The 27,527-nt window shown below is 41.2% G+C and overlaps 1 protein-coding gene across 2 annotated transcripts in view; it reads right to left on the bottom strand.

Annotated features, from left to right (window-relative positions):
* GOLGB1 (golgin B1) overlaps positions 1–27,527 on the bottom strand; it is a 58,486-nt gene that overhangs the window by 14,699 nt on the left and 16,260 nt on the right. For both annotated transcript variants that reach the window (XM_089655318.1, XM_089655319.1), the window contains exons 4-9: positions 24,576–24,689; positions 23,644–23,946; positions 14,076–14,186; positions 11,330–13,055; positions 7,324–7,385; positions 107–5,130 (exon numbers count right to left, since the gene is read on the bottom strand). In XM_089655318.1, coding sequence (XP_089511444.1) covers positions 107–5,130; positions 7,324–7,385; positions 11,330–13,055; positions 14,076–14,186; positions 23,644–23,946; positions 24,576–24,689 — 7,340 coding nt within the window. The remainder of the gene's footprint in view (positions 1–106; positions 5,131–7,323; positions 7,386–11,329; positions 13,056–14,075; positions 14,187–23,643; positions 23,947–24,575; positions 24,690–27,527) is intronic.

The following is a 27,527-nucleotide window of genomic DNA, read 5'->3' on the forward strand; positions in this document are numbered from 1 at the left end:
AATGGGACCAACATATAAGAGGTTTTTGACAAAACAGACAGTTATTTAGGTAAACAGCAGTGAAGGAAAAAGTCTAGTCATAACTTTTTGTCAAACAACTTTTTACCTGCTTAAGTAAGCCTTGAGTTCATCCATCTGAGATGAGACCTGCAGAAGCTCATTTTTAAGATCCATACAAATTCTCTCTTTATCATGTATCGCATCATCCTTTTTCTGCAGTTCATCATTGAATTTCTCATTCCACTTTTTGGACTCCTCTATAACCCGGTCTCGGTCATCTTGCAACGAACACATGCTACGAGTAAAAGCTGCAAGCTTTGCTATGTTTTGATTCAGATTTCCTTGCAGATCTTTTATTTCTTGGTTCTTTTCTTCAAAATGGCCCTGTATGAGCTTAATGGATCCTTCAAGCTGTTCTTTGTCTTGCTGTAGCAAGCTTATCTTTGCGTGCAAGTTTGCCATTTCTTTTACATGTTTCACTCTCTCCTCTTCAAGTTTCTTTTCCATATCTTCTTCCTTCCTTTTTAAAATAAGTGTAGTGTTCTCTGTTATTATGTGTATTTCCTTCTTGATTTTTACATTTTCAGCCAAAATTCTTGCAGCTTCACTCTGAGTATCATCAAGTAACACACGAAGAGATGTTAGCTCAGCCTCAGCCTTCTTTGTGTCTGCCACAGCTTTTGCTACTCTATCACTGGAGGCAACTTTTTCTTTCTCGCACTCACTATGCACAAATTCCAGGGCCTTAAAAGTTCTTTCTACACGGCTGATTGTTTCTTGATATTGTATGCAGTCTTTCTGTAGGTGTCTTACTTCCTGCTGCTTTTCTTTGAGCAATTCCTGTAGTTCCTTTGACTGGGTCATCTTGGTTTTTTCACCTTGATGTACGGATTTTAACTTTTCCACAAATTCTTTATGAACCTCAGATATGGCTTCAGCTTTCTGTCTCTCCAGCTGTCTTCTTTCCTCTTCAAGTTGAAGTTGAAGGTTTTCCAACTCTTGCTGCAAACTTTCATTTTTAATCTGCAAGTCCACAGCATCTTGCTGGAAGTTTCCGATGCTTCCGTTGAGCTCCGCCATTTGATTCATCAACCTCTCTTCCAACTCATCTTTCTCGGTTTCCAAAGCTTGCTTCTGCTTATTTGCTTCATCTAGGTCATTAACAGCAATTTGATATTTATTCTTCAGGTCTGAAAAGTCTTTCTCCATTTTATTAATCATATCTTGTGAACTGCTTAACAAAGTGTCTGATTTTAGCTTCTCTTCCTGAAAAGCATTTATCATTTTGTTCATGTTCTCAATTTCATTTTCTTTTGCCTTCATGCGGGTTTCTAACTTTTCAACAATTTCTTCAAGCTGTGAAATTTTCTCCCAGGTTGCATGTTGTTTTTCACCATTTTCTGTAAGCAATTCTATAGTAGTCACTCCTTCACCAACAACCAGATTGTCACGGTGTTCAGGTACTGAATTTGCTAGTTCAATAGCTTCAGTTTTGCTGATCACTTCCCTTTCTAGCATCTCAGTGCTGCGTTCTTCTAGAACTCTTTGTAAGTCTAATTCAACACTGTGCAGTTGGAGCTGTAGAGTTTCGGTTGCCTTAGTCAAATTTTCCTTTTCAGACTGAACCAGTTCCAGTTCTGATTTTAGGGCATTGTTTTCTGTTTGGACCCTTGTTAGCTCTTCTTTAACCGGCACATCTTTTTGTAAATAATTTGATTTCTGCACCTCTGTTGCCTTCTGCAATTCCCCTCTCAATCTATCATTTTCTTCTTCAAGTTCAAGTATTTTTTGCTGTTTTGATTTAGCAAATTTTCTCATCTTTTCCTTCATATTTTCTATCTCCAGTTGTGATTCTTCCAGTTGGTTCTCTACATCTTTCTTATCAACCTCAACACTTTTCATCTTAGTAAAGATTTCTTGCTTCTCATTTTTCACCATTTCCACTGCTCGCTTCATTCTATCAGTTTCACCACTAACATTCTCATATGACTGCAGTAATGTCTCATACTCTTTTTGAAGGTCAGACAGCTTGTCTTGCCATTCAGATGTATTTGAGTCATATGACATTTTCAAAGTTTCCAACTCTTTACTCAAGTCTTCTTTGTCTTGTGTAATTCCTACCAATGCTAACTTCAGACTTTCACAAGAAGCTTCAAGGTTTTGATTTTCCAGTAAGCATTTATCTATTTCCTTTATCAGTTTACCTCTTTCTTCTTTCTGGGCAGATATAGTATTCAATAAAGTTTCTCTTTCAAGGTTCAGTTCACTTACTGATCCCTCTGCAACTTGTAATCTGTTAACTAAATCTTCCTTTTGAGTTCTCATAGTCTCCAACTCCAACTTCAAAGCCTTAATTTCTTTAAGTGCATCTTTTCTGGAGATCAATGCAGCCTGAAGCTTTCGCTGAAGTTGTTGTTTTCCCTTTTCTCCCTCAACTTCATCATCTTGTTTTTGTTGTACTTCTTGTACTTTTAATTCAAGTTTTTTGCAATGTTCCTCATATTCTTTGGCTTGAAACTCCATCTGAGATTTTAGAGACTCAATAATATCATCTTTTTCTGATATATGGTCATTAGCATTCTTAAGAGCTATATTTCTTTCTTCTAGCTCCTGGTGGAGTTGTCCAACTTCTTCTTTTTTATGAGTTAGTTCATCTTTTATACTTTCAATTGTAAATTTGTGTAGATCTGATACTTCTTGTTTGCCTTTTTCCAGCTCAGTCTTCAAAACAGAAGCTTGTGTTTCTAAATCCTGACACTTTTCTTTTTCTTTTTGTAGCTGTGTAGTCAAATGATCTATGGTATCATGTAGATGTGAAACCTCCTCCAAGCATTCATCAAGTTTCTCTTCCAATTGCAAAGCTTTTAACTGCAATTCATTTTTCTGAGACTGAAATAGATCCAAATGTGTTTTGTAGCTGTCCACTGTCATATCTGTAGGAGGTGATTTGCTGTCTTCATCCTTTCTTGGTAAAAAATCTACCCATTCCCCTCTCCAGTTAGATTTTTCATAACTGTCAGATAGCAAGCCCTCTGCTCCATGGGAAAAGTCATCACAAAGCTTTTCTAATGGATAAGGTATTTCTGTTTGCATTGCTCGTTCTTCAAGAATTCTTTCAGGATCTGGATCTGATTTTTGGTCCCCCTGAAACTTTTCAAGCTTTTCCTGCAAGAGATTAAACTCTTCTTTCTGTTGTTTTAGCTGTTCACGATGGTGGCGATCTTTCTCTTGTGCCTTTTTAATGGTGTCCCTGCGGGAGTTTACAGCCTCTTGGGCTTTCTTGTGGAGGTTTTCCTTTTCTTGCTCAAGTTGTGTTATTCTATTTTCAAGCTGTAATACCATATTGACATTCTCTTCTGTATTTAATTGATTGATGGATGGACTATCTGGCTTTTCAGATATTCTATCTATCTGTTCATCATGTTTGGATTTACCTCTTAATTCATCAATCAAAACTTGAAGTTGTTCATTAGCCAAACCTTTTTCAGTTAGCTCCTTTCTTACATGTTCTAGTTCAGATTCAAGGCTGACTATTTGTTTTTTAAGAAACTCATCATCTATCTGTGATTTGGATACAACTTCCTGTTCAGATTTTAGGCTACTATTTTGTATAGAAACTATTTCTTCAGGATCCAAACGTTTTTCAGTTGCATATTTCTCTAGATTGTCTTCCAATTTTGACACTTTTTTAGTCAATTCCTTTCTGCTGACTAGTGCTGCTTGCAACTTCCTTTTGAGCTGTTCAATCTCTTTCTTCTGATGCTCTACTTGAATATGCAGTTCCTCTTTCTCCTTTAGTCCTGCCTTACCATCATCTTCAGATTGTCTATTTATATAATATTTCAGCTGCTGTTCTACTTCACATTTTTCTATTTGCAAGCTATTAACATCATTCAGGCTACTCTGGTGTTTTTCAGTCAAGAACTCCAACTGTTGTTCATAGGTATGTTTTTGGTTTTCAGCTTGGATCTGCAGTTCCTCAAGTTCCTTCTGTTTATTCAAGAATTCACTTCTCTGGTCTTCCATTTGGACGTGCAACACTTCTTTTTCACCTTGAACAGACTTGAGGATTTCCTGGCTTTGCATGTAACTAGAGGACACATTTTCCAGTTGACTTTTTACCTCTTCAAATTCTGCCTGAAAGGATTGCAACAGTTCCTGAAGTCCAGACTTCTCTTGAGTAAGCATTTCTTTTTGGAAGCTTAACTCTGAATTGGCTGTTGTTAGGGTCTCCAGCGATTCTTCCTCTTTTCCACTTTGTTGGACAACTGATATCAGCTGCTCTTTTAGGGACTTAATCTCCTTAACCATGGAAAACTTTTCTTCATTTAGAAGAACCATCTTATCAGAAAAGCTATGGCTCACTTCTGCAATCTGCTGTTCCTTTTCTGTTAATGAAAGTTGTAAGATTTCCATTTCTGCAGACTTTTGGGAATGTTGTTCATGAAGAGAAACAATGTCACGTTCATTAGCTGCAAGTGCCTCACACAGTCTTTCTTCTTTACTTTGGCTAAGGACTAGCAGTTCCTTTAGGCTCTCAATGCCTTTCTTTCTCTCTTCCAATTGGTTTTCCTGTGACTTTGAAAGAGCATTCTGCTCAGAGAGCAGCAGATTCCGATCATCCAGGTCTTTTTGTAATGCAGTAATCTTTAAATCTTTGGACTTTGACTCATTTTCTAAACTATTTACTTGTTCTGCTAGTATATGTTGACTTTCATACATGGGCAAGTTCTGATTTTCTAATGCAGAAGATTCCAGCTCATACTGAGAAAGCCTTTCTTCTGGCCTCTGTTCTTGTACCAGAGCTTGAAGCTCTAAAGTTATAGCATCTTTCTCAAATGTCACAACCTCCAACTGGCATTTTAGTTCTTTCACCTGCTCTTTCAGTGATTGGATTTCAGAATCTCTGCATTCCTCCAAATTTCTCCATTCCTCTACATTTTTGGTGGAAAAAGTCTCTTGTTCTGTTTTCAATTGTCCTTTTAACTTATTTATTTCTTCTTGAGTATCCACTAGGTCCAACAAAAGGATGGACAGCTGCTTTTCCTTTATGTCTTCCATCACAACATCAACAACTATCTCCTGGGATACAGAATGCGACTGAACTTCCAATATGGACGAGTGCAGCATCTAAAATAGGCAAAAGTATAACTATGATTGGAGGGAGGGGGATAATGCTTTAGACAACTTACTGTTTGCATTACAAAATCAAGTGCCAAAATATAAAGCGAAACAATGTAAAGACCAGTTAAAGACTACAATGTCTGTATGTTTTGTTTCTTTTTATGCTTAAAAAAAAAAAAACATTTTTTCCCCCCAGGGAGGTTTTAAAATTAAAATGCTGTTCACACTGTACCAGAATATTCCAGATGCCTATTATAAAAGTTTTCTATTATGCTAGATTTTAAATTCTACAAAAGATGGCAATTGTGTAACACTTCTTTTGAATTTTTGTTATCAGCGTCTTTGCTAGCACACAAAAATTGGGAAGTAGCAACAAAGTGTAGTGAATATACCAAGGAAATCAAGTTATCCCTCCTGCTACTCAACACATGCAAAGCAATATCCCTAAGGCAAATTATTTATACCCAGATGCATTGCAGCATTCAATTCAAAAACATTAATTGAATATCTTTTCCTAACTACTTTTCAATCATGTAGGTTATAACCATCAATAATCCATTAAGCACCGAATGATGTGTAGCAGGTCTTCAGGACAATTAAACCACAATTTAATTAAAAAACAAAAAGATGAACATAAAAAGTTCAGATATGAATGCAAATCTTAAAATGTTGCAAAAGTATACAGTTATTTTTTAGGTTTCTGTCCTAGTTTTCATTGTACTTCTATCTCCAGCAGAGTATCTGTTCAGGGTTGAGGTAAAACTTCACAAAGTCTATCCTCCCATTTTCTTAAGCAAGATAAAAAAAATACAAATAATGGGCTGTAGAGATTGCCCAACCCACTCATTGCAACCCTATGGCATCAAAACAGAACATCTCAAGGTACTTAAAGTACAATATAAACATTGATTTGAGAAAAGGCTCAGAGACAAAAAAATTCTTGCTCTGTAGCACGAAGCAGGTCCATTGTCTTAAGACACAGAGTGGAGTAGGTTACAGGGGGCATTTTCTCAAAAGGATTTGCCAGTGTTTATTCACCTGAAGGTACTATCCTATTACCCAAGGTCTATAAATATCAAACCTGTGCTGAAGAGTAAAGAACAAAAAGTTTGACATTTTATATTTCATGCTATCCAACTGTAATTTTTCCACACAGCTGCTGCTCTTCAACAAAATCAAACCTATACATAAACAATCAAAATAATACCAAGCTGTGCTATCATACACTTCAGTTAATACCAAAAAGCATATATAATGCCTACTTTTTCAATAAACACAGCGTGCAACATTTATCCCTTTCATTAAACCATACAAAATATCCATCACATACATTTAGGGCTCGTTCACACTTGGCTGTTTTACCAACGCTTGCCAAACGCCCCTATAGCATTTGGCAAGCGTTGGTCCAGCGTTTGCGGAGCGTTTTTTAACGCTCGGCAAACGCTCCGCAAACGCCGCATGCGCGGTTTAGCGGCGGTTGCTAGGCGTTTGCCGAGCGTTAATAACGCCCCACAAACGGCTATAATGCAGTTTGAGTGGTGTTACCGCTCCGCAAATGCCCTGCAAACGCGTCGCAACCACACCATAGACGAGAATAGGAGGCTTCAAAGCCTCCTGACTCGACCAGAGGCGTCCGTTTTGCCGCGACGCAACGCAGACGCTCCCGTTAGAACAGCACCATGTGCAGAATTGGCAGAGGCATTTGGGAAGCGGTAAAAACGCTTTCCCAAACGCCTCTCTGCCGCCTGCACACAACGATAGTGTGAACGTAGCCTTAAGGAGAAGATATTTATGGTCCAATGGAAATTAGTATATTGTTTAAAAGGTAAAGCTAAATATTGAGAAGGGGATATTCAGTATGTCACATAACGTGATCATGACAGTGTTGTCATTTTTAATTAACTTAATAAATGTTTGGTCTTTCATCTGATTTGGGATGAATCACCTATATGTCAGGTTTACCCTGTTCACAGAAAAATGTACTAATCTTCTATATCTTGCATGAAAAAAAATGGCAATAGTGGCTCTTAAAATGATCAATTTGATGAAGTATCATCCATTAAAAAAACAAGGGAATACAGGTTTTGAATGTAACTGATAGGAAACTGTATGTAGGCTGTTAGAATTCAAACAGAAGTACGGTCGATAAGACATAGGTTTGCCTATGGCAGAGTAATACAAGTATTTTACATTTTTTACCTGCTCTGGCTGGAGATTTACTGATTTCAGGTGATCTTCCACAGGTAACAGGGTGTGGGTATCTAAAAAAAATCATTTTTCAGTTATGGCATAAGGAACATTTTATTTTATTATTAATTATCACATTTTTATAACCTGAAAAGCAACAAAAAGAAACATGACACAAGATGGGTATACTATACCCTAAAACAGAATTGTTAAGTATGAGCATGTATACATACAGCTTTTTACGTTCTTGGACACCTCCAGTCACTATGGTGATCTTACCAAGAGTATAAATTATATCTTCGGTCAGAGTTAACTATTACATGCATAATGGTTTCTAATTAATGTCAGTTTAGTTAAATGCTACGTTCACCTTTGGAAAGTGTAACATGTTCTAGCTCTTGCCCCTTCTTCCCCAACCCTTGTGATCTTCTCCCCACTCCTGCTCTCACAATGTGACAGCCCACACGGCTGCATCATTCACTCACAGTTTCCTACTACAAGTACCATCTTCCTTTGTGGCTGATGGCTTGTAGTTATCAATAAACTACAAGGGAGCTGGTGAGCATTTTTGTAACTCATTGATTTTTCTGCTCTCAAGTAAATGCCTGCCCATACAGGAGGTATAAGCTGACCGCTATCCTGAGAGTCTGCAGGAGCCTGAAATTGCAGCTGCATTCTTCTAATTATGGGTGCAATGTTCTGCAGGCGCCTTAAAAAAAAAGAAAAGAAAAAAATAATAAATTAAGATTTTTGTGCCTGCAAAAATAAGAGAATTTAGTTTTTTTTTTCAAAAGGTGAACTTTAAGCATATCATAAAACCGGTCCTTTTCACATGCACCAATAAAATAATAGTGTATCTGCATACATAAATTAGAAGATTAGGATGGACTTGTGTGAGCTAAGGCAAAAGCCAGAACATATTCTGTTTTAGTTTAGGACTGTCTGCAGTTAGCATAAAATGAACACTGTCCCCCAGAACAGAAACCATTCTGTAGACTAAGACTTCATTCATAAAAAAAAAAAAAAGTGTTTAACCACTTCCCCTCCCCACACAGGTGGGCGTCATATGAAATCCTGGGAGGGAAGTGGTTATACCAGGATGATGCCTGCACCTGCAGGCATCATCCCGGTATCAAGATTATCAGTCGGAATTCCCCTGTAAAGCAGAAGTGAGTAGAGTGGCTGTACAGCCAGTCAATCACTTCTGCGGGCAGTGGAAGGGGGCAGGTCAAGGACCAAATGATTTAACATCCTCTCTTGGGGTGTAAAGAGGGCAAAGGGAATAGAAACCTCACTGATGGTGGGTTAGGTATCTATTTACTCGGCATATTATGTATAATTTACCCAAACAATAAGGTGTTATATAGTGTTTGGAAGTATGATTTTTACATGTAGGAGAAAAGTGTTGGAATTGGCCTGGGTGGCAAGTAGTTAATTACAGATCTGAACGCAGCTACATTGTGTTCAATGCAGCCATTCACAGAGGTGCGTAAACATGCATGGCATTCAGATCCATAACACAGAAACCAAAGAACATGTGCTTTATGCACTTACATGTATAAATGCATATATAGGCATTTCTAAGTGTGTAAATTAAATCTAAACAAATGGGGAAAAAAAAAATCATCATCATATACCCATATGCGTCTTTACGCGTTTAAACGCACCTACACACACGTATTTTACTGATCATTATGCAGGAACTTTTCTTCTAGAAAACACGTGTAATAACATCAGTAAAATTTTTATGGTTGCCTGAATGAAACCTAAATTTGCAACAAATCCATAAAGGACTTCTAAAGTTATTAGGAAAATCAGCATCACACTACTGTATTCATATCAGGCAGACTGAAAAATGACAAACTCTGTGTGAAGCTAGTAACATCTCATCTCAGAAGCTCTTTAGCAGGGACACTGTTGACATTTACTGATATACAGTAAAGAGAAAAATCTGTAACTCTGTAGATGTACACTTGTACATGAATAAACACGAAACCACAATTATGTTAAGGCTCGGGGTGTTTTAATAATGTTGGTTGTGTAAAGTCACGTTAAAAACGTGAGTTTTTCAGCGTTTTTGCATTAGTGTTTAGCGGCGTTTTGCGGGGGGTTTTTTCTGCTCAAAAAAAGTCCAAAAACGCTGGTTTGCCGCGATTTACTGCATTAGAACGTTTTTACAGCTAAAAAAACTCACTAGTTCTGGGGTTTTTTTCCAGCCAAAAAAACGTTGATTACAGTCTAAGTCTGCAAGGACACATAGGATAACATGCCAGGGAGTTTACTGGCTGTAGAAAAAAAAATGGCAAAAGCCAAAAACAGTCGCTGTAAGAATGTCCAGTATGCATGAGGGCTAAATAGAAAAGTCACATCAAAATTCTATTTATGTTACAATAGTAACGCAAATTCTAAACTTACTAAAAATGCATCATATTGTTTTTGAAGGTGCACTCTACAGGCATATGGCAATGCTGACTACAATAAGCAACCATTTGTTTTCTTTGCAAACGGTATCAGACCAAAAACCAGTATTAGGCTTCACATACACTTGAGTTTAAGAGCTTTTGTAGTTTTTTTTTGTCAAAGCTCCTAAACTCAACACCATGAAAGCTTGTGTGTCCATGTACACATAGATTTTTAGCAGAGTTTAGGAGCTGTCGCATTAAGGTGAGGTTAAACCTCCCTCTCCTGAAAGTGGAAGAATCGCATTCAGGATAGCAGCGTTTAGACCAGCCATGGAAAAATGCAAAATGTGGCAAAAGCGTTTTTGAAGCATTTTGCATTTTCCCGAGGTTGCAGTCACGGTAGGCTAGTGTACATGAAGCCATAAAAACAAAAGCATTTCATTTATTGCAGAATACCAATTCTTAGATGAGATGGCTACATTAGTTTTATTTTTTTAGGGTTCCTTTATTTTCACTTTATCTGGCCAGTAAAAAAAACAAAAAATAAAATAAAACAAAACACAACCCACCCTCAAAAAAAACCCACCACAGACCACTCTGTCTTTCTTTGCCGTCACTTTTCTATGTTTCTATGTAGCAGTTAGAGGCTTGACAATTGTTAGATTTTATTTATGTAAAAACTTTATCCTAGACAGAAAAAAAAAAAAAAGGATGAAGGTGTAAGGCAGTTGAGGTTCGGCTTCAATTTGTTGGTGTATCTAAATACTGTTAGTGCATCTAACACTTCCAGATTGACAATGCTGCTGTCCACAGGTGTCTGTACTCCTTCATCCAGAGTAGGGACACTCCAATATAGGAGGTGTGTTACTGTTACCAGGTGAAACAGAAGGAGAAAATACTAAAAATAAAACTACAACAGCTACCACTTCCAATGATTGGAAATTGGCAGTTGCAACATATTAAAGTTTTTGTTTTACATTGCTTTAATTACACAGTGCTACAAATTGACTTTTTTTTTTAAATGTAGGACAAAGCGATAGGGCTTATGGCTAACCTAAGCACCAACCCAACCATACCCACCTACCTGGTGCTCCATCACTGTTCCTTCCGTCATTGCTGCTAACACAAAATACCAAGTACTTATAGGTGTAGAAATGCATGTGACTTTCTCCCATGATGCAGTGCTCACACATAAGCAGCCAATCACCAGGCAGGAAAACAAAATGGGGAGGGAAATAAGGGGGGTAATATTGGGGAGGCATCACAAACACCGTGGGGTTTCTTCACTAAAGCTGAGATTAGGCTCACTTCTGCATAGAAACCAATAAGCTTCCAGGTTTTATTGCTCACGTTTAATTGAACAAGCTGAGGTTAAAAGCGGATTGGTTTCTATGAAGAAATGAGCCTGATTTCGCATTGTTCAGCTTTAGTACATAAATCAATATGTAAGCTCCAACACCATCAGGCATAAAGTGTACATGGCCATTTGCAGCATCTGCGACAGAGGGGCACTGAGTATGAGTGGGTTTGAAGGGGGATGGGCTTTAAAGAGATGCTGAATGACAAAGTGACTCCTTATTGCTTTAGTGTCATGAAGGATTATACAAAAGTCTTACCCAAAAATTCTTCTTTTAACTGTGTTTTGAAACTTGTATCTGACAGTTGATGTGATTCTTCATTAGCATGTTCATCATTTTGTCTACCTGTTTCAGGTGCTTCTGTTACATTCACTGCTTCATCTTTATCACGATCATTGTGTCCATATGTTTCAAATACTTCTTTTACATGTACTGCTTCATCTCTATCACTATCATTACATCCATCTGTTTCAAATGTTTCTTTCACATTTACGGCTTCATCTACATCAATATCGTGTCCATCTCTTTCAAATGTTTCTTTCACTTTTACGGCTTCATCTACATCAATATCGTGTCCATCTCTTTCAAACGTTTCTTTCACTTTTACGGCTTCATCTACATCAATATCGTGTCCATCTCTTTCAAACGTTTCTTTCACATTTACTGCTTCATCTACATCAATATCATTGTGTCCATCTTTTTCAAATGCTTCTTTTACATGTACTGCTTCATCTCCATCACTATCATTACTTACATCTGTTTCAAATGTTTCTTTCACATTTACTGCTTCATCTACATCAATATCCTTGTGTCCATCTCTTTCAAATGTTTCTTTTACATTTACTGCATCATCTACATCAATATCCTTGTGTCCATCTCTTTCAAATGCTGCTTTTACATTCACTGCTTCATCTCTATCACCATCATTCTGTCCATCGGTTTCAAACATTTCTTTTACATATACCTCTCCATCTCCATCAGTAAGTGCCTTGTGTTGACTAAATTCATCTTGGTTATTATCCGTGTCCTTTCCACTAACCTGCTGTGGATGTTCTTTCACCTTTTCAATCTTTTGTTTGTCTATTTCCTGCTGCAATGTGTCCACCATAATTTCAGCTTCTCTTAACTTTTGTAATTCTTGCTTCATTAAATCTAACTTGAGTAATGTTTCTTGCCCCCTTTCCAGTTCGTCCTTCACTTTATCGATATCAGCCAGTGATTCCTTCACTCTCTGTAGCTCTTCCTTCAGTCTTGACAACTCTTCTTGGCTTTCTTTGCCTTTTGTCAGTTCACTTCTTACAGTTTCTAACGGATTAGTTAGAGCTTCTGTTTCACTGGTGGCTAATTCAACATCTTGCTGGCCAAATGTTTCCTTCTCCATTTGCATCTTATTGACATTTTTTAACTTTTCCAACTCTGTGCTTAATAGTTCCTGAGATTCTTTCCTTTCATCTAATTCTACTTTTAGTTGTTGCACCTCTTCATTAATTTCTATATTCCTTGCCAGCTCTAATTTCATCGTTATCAACTCCTGCTCTTGAGCCCCTTTCTCTTTTTCCAACTCTGACCTCAGCTGCTCTAACTCATTCAAGGCTCTTTTCTTTTCATTGAGTTCTGCCCTTAGGGTTTCTAGTTCTTCCTGAACGTCTTTCTCCAGCTGAGCTCTGAACTTTTCAATATCATCCTGTACTTTTAAGCCCAACTGCTGTCTTGCTTCTTCTATTTCTTTCTTGGCTTCCCTCTCCATTTCCAAATCTTTTTTGACCTTCTCTAGTTCATCTCGTGCCTGCATTCCTATTTCTGCCTCGGTTCTTAGAAACTCTAGCTGGCTGTTGACACTTCTTTCTTTATCCAGCTCTTCTTGTAACATTTGGTATGCCTTATCCTTGTCCTGAAGCATTTCTTTGTACTGCAAGGTTTGCTGAGCACCTTCCTTCTGAGACAGCAATTCTTGCTCCATCTCCCGATATTGCTCAGAGAGAACCTAGAAAGCAAGAAAGAAAATTAAAAAGGACATAATCCAGGAAAGTAGGCAAGTAGTCATTATGCTTAATATGAAAGTGATACTAAAGGCACTGCTGTCTGACTTCTAGTACGAAATTTTGAATTGAGATATTTTTATGTCACTTCTGTGTCGCTCTCTGCTGACCTAGCTTAGACGCTCTAACATGAGTAAGCAGTGCTTTGTTTCTGCCATAATGGCCACCTCCATAAAGAGGCATAGTTCAGAACAAGGCTCTCTCTCCACAATATAGTTTTCCCATTTTTAAGCCATAAAGCGCTATAATTTGTACCAGTTATAAAAAAAAAAATGTATGATTTTTAAGCAAGTTCACAAGACTTACCATTCTATGCATCTTTGTGAGGGATGCAACAGCCAGTCCACCCAAAACGATATTTCAATTTTTGGTAAAAGCTTTATATTAAAGAAAGTAATTAGAAAATACACTCACAGGCCACTTTATTAAGTTCACCTTGCTAGTACCGGGTTGGACCCATGTTGCCTTCAGAACTGCCTTAATTCTTCGTGGTATAGATTCTACAATGTGTTGGAAACATTTCTCAGAGATTTTGGTCCATATTGACATGAGTTTCTGTTGCACTTCTATCATCTCAAACCAGTCTGCCCATTCTCTAATCTCGGACATCAACAAGGCATTTTTGTCCACACAACTGCTGTTCACTGGTTATTTTCTTTTTCTGACCATTCTCTGTAAACCCTAGAGATGGGTGTGCTCACAAATCCCAGTAGATCATCAGTTTTTTTTAAATACTCAGACCAGACCGTCTGGCACCAACAACCATGTCACATTCTAAGTCACTTAAATCCCCTTTCTTCCTCATTCTGATGCTCGGTTTGAACTTCAGCAAGTCTTCACCACGTCTAGTTGCCTAAATGCATTGAGTTGCTGCCATGTGATTGGCTGATTAGCAATTTGTGTTATCAAGCAATTGAACAGGTGTACCTAATAAAAAGGCTGGTGAGTGTATGTAATTGCTTTACCTGTTTTTGAAGTTCAGCATTTTGCAACTCCTGCTCTAACATCTGCACCACCTGAGTGCGGGAGCCAAGGGCCTCGCTCTGTTCTTCAAGTTTTCTCTGTAGATGTCGAATCTAATGAGAAAAATAAACAAGATTTTTCTGTACAGTTATAATAAATTAAGCCTGCACAGAATAAATGTCATCTGGAATCTCTTTTGATAATTTCAGTTCTCTTTGGCTTAGATTTTACACAGGATGAGCAGTGATTAAAATCTAAATTAGAAAGACAAAATATGCAAAACTCAGCCACACATAACTCACAATGTATTTCCTTATGTAACCCTAAAGACTATGATCCATTTACCAAATACTTTTACAGCTTTAAAATAAGTTACTGTTAGCTTTCAACGGCTTCTTTGAGAACGCGAATATCCAGGGGCTGACTGCATTATCTGTACTTTAGGAAAAACACTTTGCTACCTGGCACGTGTCAGTATGGATACCAACAACTATTTCAGTCACTAAGGCAAAAACTGTTCAAAAGCTTTCTTGTTATAAAGAAAAAAAAAACAACAACCACATACAGTTGCAAGAAAAAGTATGTGAACCCCTTGGGATTATGTGAAGTTTTGCATGAATTGGGCATAAAATGTGCTCTGAACATCATCTAAGTCACAACAATAGAAGAACACAGTCTGCTGAACATAATACTACACAAACATTGGATGTTGCCATGGTTTAATTGCACATAACATGTAAACATTCACAGTGCAGGGAGGAAAAAGTATGTGAGGCCCTAGCTTAATGACTTCTCCCAGAGCTAATTGGAGCCAGGAGTGAGCCAACCTTGACTCCAATCAGTGTGATGATATTGGATGTGTTGCTGACAGCTGTCTTGCCCTTAAAAAACACACACCTGTTTTGGGTTTACTGGTTTCAAGAAGCACTGTCTGATGTGAACCATGCCTCGCAGAAAAGAGCTCTCAGAAGACCTACGATCAAGAATTGTTGACTTGCATGAAGCTGGAAAGGTTACAAAAGTATCTCCAAAAGCCTTGATGTTCATGTGTCCACGGTAAGACAGATTGTCTACAAATGGAGAAAGTTTAGCACTGTTGCTACTCTCTCTAGGCGTGGTCATCCTGTAAAAATGACTGCAAGAGCACAGCGCAGAATGCTGCATGAGGTAAAGAAGAATCCCAGAGTGTCAGCTAAAGATCTACAGAAATCTCTGGCACATGCTAACATTTTTGTTGACACATCTACAATAAGGAAAACATTAAACAAGAATGGAGTACATGGGAGGACACCAAGGAGGAAGCCATTGCTGTCCAAAAAGAATATTGCAGCACGTTTGAAGTTTGCAAAAGAGCACCTGGATGTTCCACAGCACTGCTGGCAAAATACACTGTGGACAGATGAAACCAGGATTGAGTTGTTTGGGAAAAACACACAACACTATGTGTGGAGAAAAAAAAAGGCACAGCACACCAACATCAAAACCACATCCTCACTGTAAAACATGGCGGAGGGAGCATCATGGTTTGGGGCTGCTTTGCTGCCTCAGGGCCTGGACGGATTGTTGTCACTGATGGGAAAGTGAATTCCAGAGTTTATCAAGACATTTTGCAGGAAAATGTACGACCATCTGTCCGCCAACTGAAGCTCCGCAGAGGATGGGTGATGCAACAGGACAATGACCCAAAGCATACAAGTAATTCAACAAAACAATGGCTGCAACAGCACAGAATACGCCTTCTGGAGTGGCCCAGTCAGAGTCCTGACCTCAACCCAATTGAAATGCTGTGGTATGACCTTAAGAGGGCGATTCACACCAGACATCTCAAGAATATTGCTACACTGAAACAGTTTTGTGGAGTGGTCTAAAATTACTCGAGATCGTTGTGCAGGTCTGATCTGCAACTACAGGAAACGTTTGGTTGAGGTTATTGCTGCCAAAGGAGGGTCAACCAGTTATTAAGTCCAAAGGTTCACATACTTTTTCCTCCCTGCACTGTGAATGTTTGTTTCCCGCTCCCTCAACCTCCTGGCGATCACGGAAACCTGGATCCAGCCCACTGACTCTACCTCCCCTGCTGCACTCTCCTATGGAGGTCTCACCTGGACCCACTCACCCAGACCTAACGGTCGTAAAGGTGGTGGGGTTGGTCTGCTCCTGTCACCGCAGAGCACCTTCCGAGTCCTCCCAAACCCCCCCTCCCTATCCTTCTCCTCCTTCGAGGCCCACTGTGTCCGACTATTCTCCCCAACCCCCCTGAAGATTGCTGTGATATACCAGCCTCCTGGATCCATACCCCGCTTCCTGGAAGACTTCTCCTCCTGGCTACCCTTCTTCCTCTCCTCTGAGCTACCCACCATCATTCTTGGGGATTTCAACATCCCTGTCAACCTTGACAACCCAGACACAGCCCGTCTCCTCCACTTAACCTCCTCCTTTGCACTTGCACAGTGCATACAATCCACCACCCACTCCGACGGGAATATCCTTGATCTTGTCTTCTCCAACCGCTGCGCTCCCCACAACCTCACTAACACCCCCTTCCCTCTCTCTGACCACAACCTGATCACCTTCTCTATCTCCTCGTCCTCCAACGCCTACCCCTCCAAATGCCACACTACTACCAGCCGTAACCTCCGCAACCTTAACCCTGCCCCCCTCCACTCTGCAGCTGATCAACTCCACGACCGCATCCTCCCCCTGTCCTGCCCCGACTTGGCTATGACTGCCTACAACAACGCGCTGACAGCAGCCCTTGACTCACTAGCGCCTTTAACCACACGCAACATCAGACTCCGACCGCTCCAGCCCTGGCAGACTGATCACACCAAAACCCTCAAACGACGCAGTCGTGCCCTGGAGCGACTATGGCGCAAAACAAAATCCCAACAAGCTTTCACCTGCTACAAATCTGCCTTCCGCACCTACACCTCCTCCCTCCACGCAGCCAAACAAGCCTACTTCCTGACCCTCATCAAGGCCCTCTCCTCCAATCCTCGCCGACTCTTCTCCACCTTCAACTCTCTACTCTCTCCACCCCCACCTCCACCCAGCACCTCACTCACCGCCCTTGAGATTGCCAATCACTTCAAAAACAAGATTGACACAATTCGCAAGGACATTGCCGCAACTCACACGCCCTCTCAACCCGTCCCCTCTCACACAGCTACCCCCTCATCCCCCCTCCCCCTCGACATTACCCGCAGGGACTTCGTCACTGCTCAAACTCCCTTCAACCCCGTTCCCCCTCACTCAGCTACCCCCTCATCACCCCTCTCCCACGGCCCCACCACTGCTCTGACCTCCACTCCCACCCCACCCTACATTCCTCATACTGAAGCTCCCCCAACACTCCACACCTTTGACCTTACTACCATCGAGGAAGTCTCCAAGATCCTCTCTGATGCCCGCCTCACCACCTGCCCCCTCGACCCTATCCCCTCACAATTCCTACGACCTCCCTCCCCCTCCATCCTACGCTCCCTCACCCACATCTTTAATCTCTCCCTCTCCTCCGGCACTTTCCCCTCCCCACTGAAGCATGCACACATCACCCCCATACTTAAAAAGCCCTCCCTGGACCCCAATGACCCGAACAACCTCAGACCCATCTCCCTGCTCCCACTTACATCTAAACTCCTCGAGCGTCTCGTCTACACCCGCCTATGCTCTCACCTCAACGACAACAACCTCCTCGATCCCCTACAGTCTGGCTTCCGCCCCCTACACTCCACCGAAACCGCCTTACTCAAACTCTCCAACGACCTTCTAACCGCCAAAGCTAATGGCCACTATTCAGTGCTCCTACTCCTTGACCTCTCTGCGGCCTTCGACACAGTTGACCACCCCCTCCTCCTCAAAATACTACACTCCCTCGGCCTCAGAGATTCTGCTCTCTCCTGGCTCTCATCCTACCTGTCACAACGCTCTTTCAGCGTTACCTATAATGCTACCACCTCCCCCTTACTCCCCCTCTCTGTTGGGGTCCCTCAAGGCTCTGTCCTTGGGCCCCTTCTTTTCTCCATCTACACCTCCTCCCTTGGCCAACTCATACACTCTCACGGCTTCAACTACCACCTCTATGCCGATGACACACAAATCTATCTCTCAACCCCCCACCTCACCCCCTCGGTCTCTGCCCAAATCACACACCTACTGAGCGACATATCAGATTGGATGTCGCTCCACTTCCTTAAACTGAATCTCTCCAAAACCGAGCTCCTTGTCTTCCCCCCAGCCCGAACCCCACCCCACCCCACCCCCCATTGACTTCTACATCACATCCAACAACGCCAATATCAAACCCGCTCTGCAGGCCAGAGTACTTGGTGTCATTCTGGACTCCAACCTATCCTTCCAGCCCCAAGTCCAATCTTTAACAAACTCGTGCAGACTCCACCTCCGCAACATCGCCAAAATCCGCACGTTCCTAACCCCAGAAACCACTAAACAGCTCATCCACTCCCTCATCATATCACGACTCGACTACTGCAACTCCCTCCTCACTGGCCTGCCTCGCTGCTGGCTATCCCCGCTTCAGTCGATCCTGAATACGGCTGCCAGACTCATTCACCTTTCCAACCGCTCCATTTCCGCCACCCCCCTCTGCCAATCCCTCCACTGGCTTCCGATTGCGCAACGGATCAAATTTAAAATCCTAACACTGACGTACAAAGCTGTCCACCATACTGCCCCGAACTACATCACTGACCTAATATCCAAGTACCGCCCAGCACGCACACTCCGCTCCTCACAAGACCTCCTTCTCTCTAGTTCCCTGGTCTCCTCCTCCCATGCCCGCCTCCAGGACTTCTCCAGGGTGTCACCCATCCTCTGGAACTCCCTGCCCCAACCCATCAGATTATCACCTACTCTCCTCTCCTTTAGGCGCACCCTGAAAACCCATCTCTTCAGGGAAGCCTACCTCACCCCCTGCTAACTTGCTGACCTCCTCCACTCTTCCTACCACTCCATCCCCCACAGCTATCTCCTCCTGTACCACTGCCCCATCCCTTCTAGATTGTAAGCTCGAAAGAGCAGGGCCCTCGATCCCCTCATGTTTTGCATTGTATTGGTATTGTTCTGCCACATGTTCTGTCCCCCTTTGTAATGTACAGCGCTGAGTGAACTATTGGCGCTTTATAAATACTGTATAATAATAATAATAATAATGTGCAATTAAACCATGGCAACATCTGTTTGTGTAGTATTATGTTCAGCAGACTGTGTTCTTCTATTGTTGTGACTTATATGACGTTCAGAGCACATTTTATGCCCAATTCATGCAAAACTCCACGTAATCCCAAGGGGTTCACATACTTTTTCTTGCAACTGTAGCTCAGTAAGGTCTCATTCACACCATGTCCAAGGAATCTGCATATTTCTGCACTGGCTAAATGCAGATCACATGGTTTTCCATGTGCCCTGTTCACATTGCAATGCACACTAATCCATATAAATGTAAACCAATGCACATAAAAATATACAGAAATGCACATTATTGCACATGCATTTTAAGTGCATTTTTATGTGCTGTATGATGTAGAAGGACCCTTGGTCACAAAGCATTACAAACAAAAACTAACAAGGAAGAACACTGCCACACCTGGGAAAACAGGCGTTAACACCGCAACCTGCAAAACTATGTAACCAAAATTGGTATCAGAAGTTACAACCTTGTAAACTTTAGTAAATGTTTAATAATCCAAATGAAGACAGTTTGACAGAATATACAGTCTTTCTTGTATACAAAGCAAGTAGGACAACTATTATTGTGCCTAACACTTGACACTTATTAACCTTGATTACTTGCACATTGATCTTTTTTTCTCAGATAAATCTTTATTATTAAAAGGTTCTTCAATACAGTAAAACAAAGATGTATCCCATCCCTCTCTTCCACCCTTATTTCTTGTAATCCAAAACTTGTACAGATGTGTACGAAGAAAAAAAAAAAAATGTTTACTTAGTATACAGAAAAATATAAACAATAAAATATAGCATAAATCAGTGACAGGGTTCAAGACATTTTTTCACTGTCAGTCATAAATTCAAACTACTAACACTGACATACAAAGCCATTAATAACAATGCCCCAAACTACCTCACCGACCTGATACTCAAATACCACCCAACCCGTACTCTTCGCTCCTCACAATACCTCCTACTTTCTAGCTCCCTGGTCTCCTCCTCCCACGCCCGACTGCAGGACTTCTCCAGGACTTTCCCCATCCTCTGGAACTCACTACCCCAATCCATCAGACTGTCATCTACCCTCCTCACCTTTAGGCGCACCCTGAAAACCCATCTCTTCAGGGAAGCCTACCCCACTCTCACCGAACAGCCGATCTCCTCCACTCCTCCTACCACTCCATCCCCCAGAGCCACTTCCTCCTGTGCCACTATCCCCTAGCTCCTACATTGTAAGCTCGAAAGAGCAGGGACCTTGAACTTCTCGTGTATTGTTTTGTTACTGTATTGTCTCATGTACTGTCTCCCACTATAATGTACAGCGCTGAGCAAACCTTTTGGCTCTATATAAATACTGTATTATAATAATAGCTTGTCATATTACTTTCCATGCAGTAATACGATGGAAACATCACAAGTTCTGTACTTTTTGTTTATAGTCAATGAAATAAAAGTTCTTCTACAAGAGCAGGCTCCACAGAAGAAGTGGCATCTACAAGGAGTATGCCCAGTGTTGGCAGCTGGGCTCACTGTGGCTGTGGGCAGCAGTATGGCAGCAATTTGGCTCATGTACATAGAGACAAGCGACATACAGAGGCAAAACACCTACTAACTGGGCGTTCCAGGAGCCATTAGGGGAGGGGCAGTGGATGCCCACAGTAAAACAGGGCAGCCTCTAGCTGAAGCAGGGCCAAATTCAACCTGGGAGTGAGCAGTGACAAGCTAGCTGAAGGTCTATCATAGGTGTCCCCTTGAGATTAAAGCGGTACTAAAACCCAAAATCTAAACTATATATTGCATACAATATATATTACATATAAAATCAAACATAAGAGTGCGCTGAAAAAACATGTGCAAGTCCATAAATCAAATATGTGAAAGTCCAATATATATAACTCATGTGACAAATATATAACACCGTGAGCAATCCACCACCAAATCAATCGAATGCACCCACCAGAGCTAAGTGCTGATCATATTATAGACCAGCCTTAGCGCTTTTGCTCTGGGAGCAGAGAAAACAGCAACCTCCAGACTTTAGATGTAATATTCTGCAGTATTAGATTCCAGCTGATAGACACCGTTCTATAGTATAGGCAGGAAATGAGGAGGAATACTCTGCAGCCACTCTTCCATGAGTGGGCAATCACCACAGCTCCATGTATATGGGGACCGCATTCAAAAATAAAGAAGAATGTAATCGTGCAGCATGTCTTTACATCTATTTATTAAAAGGTTTAAAATCTACTCACAAATAAGGTGTCTAGCTGACACCAGCCTCAATCGCATAGACATGGAAAAGAACCGCAGCTCCGTTCATTCAGCTGTCTCCCGACAATAGCAGGTAGCGTCCTGATGTCAGCATCCGACAGGCCATGCCCTACGTGTTTCGTCACCACGACGTCCTCACAGGGCCCCAGTCTGGAGGTTGCTGTTTTCTTCGCTCCCAGAGCAAAAGCTCTAAGGCTGGTTTATAATTTTTTGATCAGCACTTAGCTCTGGTGAGTGCATTCGATTGATTTGGTGGTGGATTGCTCACGGTGTTATATATTTGTCACATGAGTTATATATATATATATATTGGACTTTCACATATTTGATTTATGGACTTGCACATGTTTTTTTTAGCGCACTCTTATGTTTGATTTGATTTATCCATATTTTTGGAGAGTTGCTGCTGTATAATTGGAGGGTGTGGCGCTTTTCTAAATACCAATTTTATATATATTACATATAACCTATTTAATATATAAAAAAAGAAAATGAATGCAGCCATCACATATAAGAGTTGATAAGCTTCAATAAAGTAAAGTAAAGTAAAATGTTTGCTTTTGATACCAACTCACTCCCTGGGACAAAAGCACTGTCCCAGGCAAACCTGTACATAACTGGGAACTGCATGCGCTTAATGGCTGGACTGAGGAAACTACCAGGATCCAGATATCAGGTCTGTCAACCATCCAGTGAAGATTCTGAAAAATATCCTAACTCCTTCATGCAAGGCAAAAAAAACTAAGCTGTGCCTAGCAGAAGGGGGGTGTTGTCCACTTGCAAGCGCACCCATGGGTTGTGCTTTTTGTTTTGTACATAGCATCCTACTCCTACAGGTGGCACTACAACCAAGCTGTCAGGATCTAAAGATCTTTGCGGTGTCCTTCAATGAACGAAAGAGAAATTTTTTTTTGAGTCGAAATGTGCATTCTTGTTAGTCTTATTTATAACCATTTCAACAGTTGTACATTTCTTTTCAAATCTTTCTTTTTTAAAGAAAGAACTTGCCTGCATGTTGGAAGGGCAGTGCACATTAACCTTTCCACTACAACCTCTTTTCACAGGATGGATTCTATTTAATGTGATCATGGAGGGTCTTCTGGCACTATTTCTAGGTGGATTAGATGGGCCCTTTGTTTGCTGACAGCCTGGGCACTTCAACCTGCAAATCAATCTGCAATGGAAGAAACCATATATCTATCATAACAGATTCTCTTTAACCCCCCTGGTGGTATTCCCGAGTGTAGCTCAGGGTTAACTTTCAGTACCAGAAGCAGTAACCCCGAGCTACACTTGGGATTACACTGCAGCCTTGCTCTGGGATCCCTCGAGCACTTACCTTGTCCTGCGGTCCCGCGATGTCCCCCCTGCAGCATCCCCGGCCATATCCTCTGGCCGATGCCGGCATCCGTCCTCCGGGTTCCGTTCCCTGCCAGTGTCGGTACATACAGGGGGCAGAACCAGGGGGGGGGGGGGGGGGGGGGGGATTGCAAAAATTTAAAAATTTGACATTCACTCAATACACTAAAATCTGATAGTATTACATTACTGTATCAAACCATTTCACATACTTTTTGCCCCTTGTGCTTTGTCCTGTGCCCTGCCTGCATTTTTACTGTTCTTTCTGCCTGGAAACAGAGCCGTCCATGGCATCCAAAAAGCGTCCCTTTAGGTCAAAAGCAGTTTTAGACCAGCTAGAGAACAGCGATAGTAAATTAGAATCACTTGCAGAATTGAGTGATAATGATTCGTGGGGAAATTCGTCATCAGACACTGAAAATGATTTTGCGACTGAGCTCAGTGATGTGCGAACTTGGCGCGATATTTCAAATTTCAGTGTTTTTGGTTTAATGACAATAATGAATTAAAATGTATTATTATTATATTATTTTTTATTATATTATAATTTATGATTTTGTGTTTCAAATTTTATCATACCCGGGATGCTTACTAGACTCGGACAGATTTCAGTGAGTTATTCCTAAGAATTACAGGCCTACAATAAAAACAACATATTTTCATTGAAAACAATGTACCACTTTGAGCACAGAAATACTGACATAATCAGACCGCCAGGGAGGTTAAATTACTCATGTAGACTAGCCTTACCTCAGTTTCCTGTTTTTTGTGCAGCTCTCTAGCAGCATCCCCACTTTCTTGAAGTGCTCTTCTTAGGTCATTAACAATTTCTTGACTGTCCTGAAGCTGATGGGTGAGAGTGATTATTGTCTCTTGGCTCTCAGAAAGCTGTCTTGTCAGCTCACTAATGTTCTTTTGACTTTCATAAAGCTCTCTTGTCAGCTCACTAATGTTTTCAGGCAGTTTTGAAGTACTTTCCTCATTGTTCTGCACATTTTGCAATGTTTCTTTTGGTCCCGTACTAAAAGAATTTTGATTTCCATCTGGATTTACCTGAATGGCAACAATGGAAATGTATGAACAATTTGATATGACAGAGCAGAGAATCCTTATGTATTAAAGAGGAACTTTTCCTAGTATTTGTGAACATGCAGGATTTTTAACGTAGAAGTGACATACTATGTCTCTTCTGCATTAAAGTATTCTTACCTACATGATGGCAATGTACATTGAGCTGAGCGCACGCATTTCAGCGTACAATGACAGCATCTGCTGAGATGAACTCTCGCACATATGCAGAAGCGATGTCATCCCAGCCTAGTCAATTAAAATGGCCAAGGACCAACACCCAGAAGAAAACCAGCCAAAAGGTGTAAGGGTGCTTGTGGACACCGTATACGTTGGAATAGAGACAAGTATAGTTCTGCTTTCAGAACAAGGAAGAACGAAAGATCTGCTTTTCTCTCCCAGCAACCAGTTTTCCATTCCTATTTTATGTTGCCCTAGCAACAGGAAGGTAAAAAGCTGAATGATTATAGCTGGGGAGAAATGCAGACTATTCTTCAAATTAGACATTTCATGCATGAAGCTCACCTAGTGAATGTTAAAAAAAAAATACTGCACTACATTTATACTTTGCAGGTCTGCTCATGCAGGTGAAACTGTAGCGGACAAAAGCCTACCTGGCTAGTCGCTGTTTTCTTGAGCTCCTCTATCTGTTTGTTTAGGGTGTTCAGTTTGGCTTTTGCTTGAAGTTTTAATTTGGAAATTTTTGCATCAGAAGCTTCCTTTTCCAACTGAAACACATTAGGAGCAAACATGAAACATTGTTTATAATTTAAATACGGTCTACTCAAAAATATATTTAAAAAAAAAATATAAAAAAAAATAAACCATAGTTAATACAGTAGTTAAAACAAACCTGTCAGATCAAGATCAGGTGGATCCAACAACTATGTAGTGTGGGGGTCAGCAACCAGTAGATTGCAGCCAGATGACTGGTAGGACAAAGTCTGGGCTTGCTGACCCGCCATCCCAGAGCATCAGAGTGAAATGCAGAGGGACTAGTTAGAGCTGTAGTAGGGAGCAAGAGCTGCATAAGCTGATGCCTCCTCTGTAGTGCTGGATCCTGTCCCATGTGGAGTGATACCAATTGCACTTCACCTCTTATCCTGGCTTGCGGTCTCCAGAGTGGTGCCAGCAGCAGGAAAGAAGAGATCTTCAGGTCAGGGTGAAGCGATACACGGGGCATAATAGTATAGTGCTGCTTTCACATGGATGTGCTGCAGTTTACACACACCGCGGATGCAGTTAAATGTTCATGCAGCTTTCCTGTGCTTAGCCATAAACTTCTATTATATCCTGTGGTTTGGCACACTTTCTGAAAGCGCACCAAAACTCCTGCATGATAGAATAGAAATCTAAGGCAAAATGAAGCTTGCTTACCCAGGAAAGTCACAGATGTACTGCGCTGGTATTTAAACCCCATAGTTAAGATGTGTTTTTACCACCTCCACCTCAATAGCACCCCCTTTAGCTAGAGTGGTCAGTGATGTATCAGCCAAAAGTAAGAGTTATATGCCATCATGATTGGTGGGTATAGCACCTGCCAAGCATGACCCATTCAAGTGAATGAGGCCGCTCTGCAAGTGCCCTCCAACATTGGGCAGTACAGCAAACAAGCGGTTAAAGCAGGCAGCATTGTTTTGTGTTCTCACCACCTGCTTTAACCCCTTGGACCCCGCAGAAGCATACAGTTATGGGCGCTTGCAGAGTGGCCCCATATACTTGAATGGGTCGCGATTGGCAGGTGCTAGCACCCACCAAAAGCAACAGGGGGTTTAATTCCTGCTGCGGCATGTGTACACCTTTGGCTGCTGCCTCAGCAACTAAAGAGGGTAGGGGGTGAAAAAACCGCAACTCAATCGCAAGGTTTTAGCACGCCCGACTTTACATGTGAACGAGCCGTAAGGGCGCCGCTAACTAAGGGCTCATTTACAAGTGCAGGAGACACTGCTGCTCCTCTGAGAAGCGATCCGAGTGTGTTTAGAATGTGGAGAGGAGGCGATATGTTGCCTCCTCACCACCTGATTCAAACCCATGATTGCTGTGCAATGCACAACATTGCAACATGGTAGCAATTAGAGGTTTAAATCAGGTATGAGGAGGAAACACTGTGCCACTGTGGCTGGTGATCTTTGAATTCTCCCATGCTGTTCAGGTATATCACCACCTCTTTAAGGTTACCTACCCCTGATGTAGTGCAAGGGCCTGCCTGATTAGGATGGTGCACACGTTACACTTTTGGTAAATCTAAAATTGATGTTACATAATGTGACTGAGTAATCTTTGTACAGTGTATGGTGACCTTAAAGCTAAGGTACTTGCAATGTTATGTGCGCAAATGTGTCAAAAATAGAATCCTAATGCTATAGGTGGGTTGAAGGGCGTACATGGCATCTACAATTTCAAAGCTTCAAAGCACATCTAAACAAGCCCAAAGTCCTTCCACAATCATTCAGCTGTCAATGGCAGAACCTCAACTGCCTGAAGAAGTTCCGGCGTTTAGCTGGGTTGTGGCTTAGTGTCTGGAGAGCCAAAATGTAATCTTTGGGAAACAAAGCCTTGTATACATTCCAGGTGGGGGGCTTAAGTGCCTTGGTATAACTTTATTTTTTTTCCACTAACCTTTCTTATCACATAGCAGGCACAAAGTCCCCTATTTGATACAATTTTAGTGTAACAGCTTCCCTCCTTTGACGTTAATGGAGCAAAGTGACAGCAGAAACTAGAAATTGCTTTTTACATGTCGCTTCCAGGATCATACTAGGTAGGAAAGATCAGAAAACTGGCGGGATGGGAGGAACAACTGTTCAGGTTGGTGTGTACAGCCACCTGATTCCTTCCATCTAACAGCCGACAGTTGGATTGTCAGATTTACATACAGCTTCAAGGATGCATGCACATCCATAATATCATAGATGCAGACTTTTCATTGTCCGTAAGTGTTGGAACATAATTACCACTACTGTAAAACTGAAAAATGCAGATGAAAATGCCCTAAAACTGTCTACTCTGGATATCACATGTTGGCATATCTAGATTCAAGACTTACATTTTAATTAAATTCCTCTTTCAACCCCCTGGGACTCCTCCTCCCCTTCATCTAATTCTAGTAACTCTTTTCTTTTGTGTTTGTTCTAACACGTTCCTCTGTGTCTCTTTCTTTCTCCACACTCTATACCCTCTCTTTTGCCAGCAGCCTCCAAGGTTATATCCCCTTTTGTAACTTTTGGATTACCCATACTTTGGAAACCTATTCCTCAAGTAACCTTCAGAGCTAAGATTTTATCTTTCTTTGTTTAATGTTTATGTTTTCTTTTGAAGTGGTACACTTATATCTTACCTCATAGCACTGTTGCACCCAGCCAACTACTTTCTGTTTGCTGTACTCTGTATGGATCTACTTTATGACTACTCCTTATACCAGTATGTACTGCATTATTTGGCTGCAAATTGCTGAAACGGTATAAAACGTTTGTATAGAAAATGTCCAAAAAAATTGCAGTATTATATATACACTTTGCCCCACCAGTTGATTTCCTAGAACAGAGGTGTCCATCCTGAGGCCCAAG

Source organism: Staurois parvus, unplaced genomic scaffold (assembly GCF_062004578.1).
Source record: "Staurois parvus isolate SC_StPar_1 unplaced genomic scaffold, SC_StPar_1.0 ptg000832l, whole genome shotgun sequence".
Taxonomy (NCBI): domain Eukaryota; kingdom Metazoa; phylum Chordata; class Amphibia; order Anura; family Ranidae; genus Staurois; species Staurois parvus.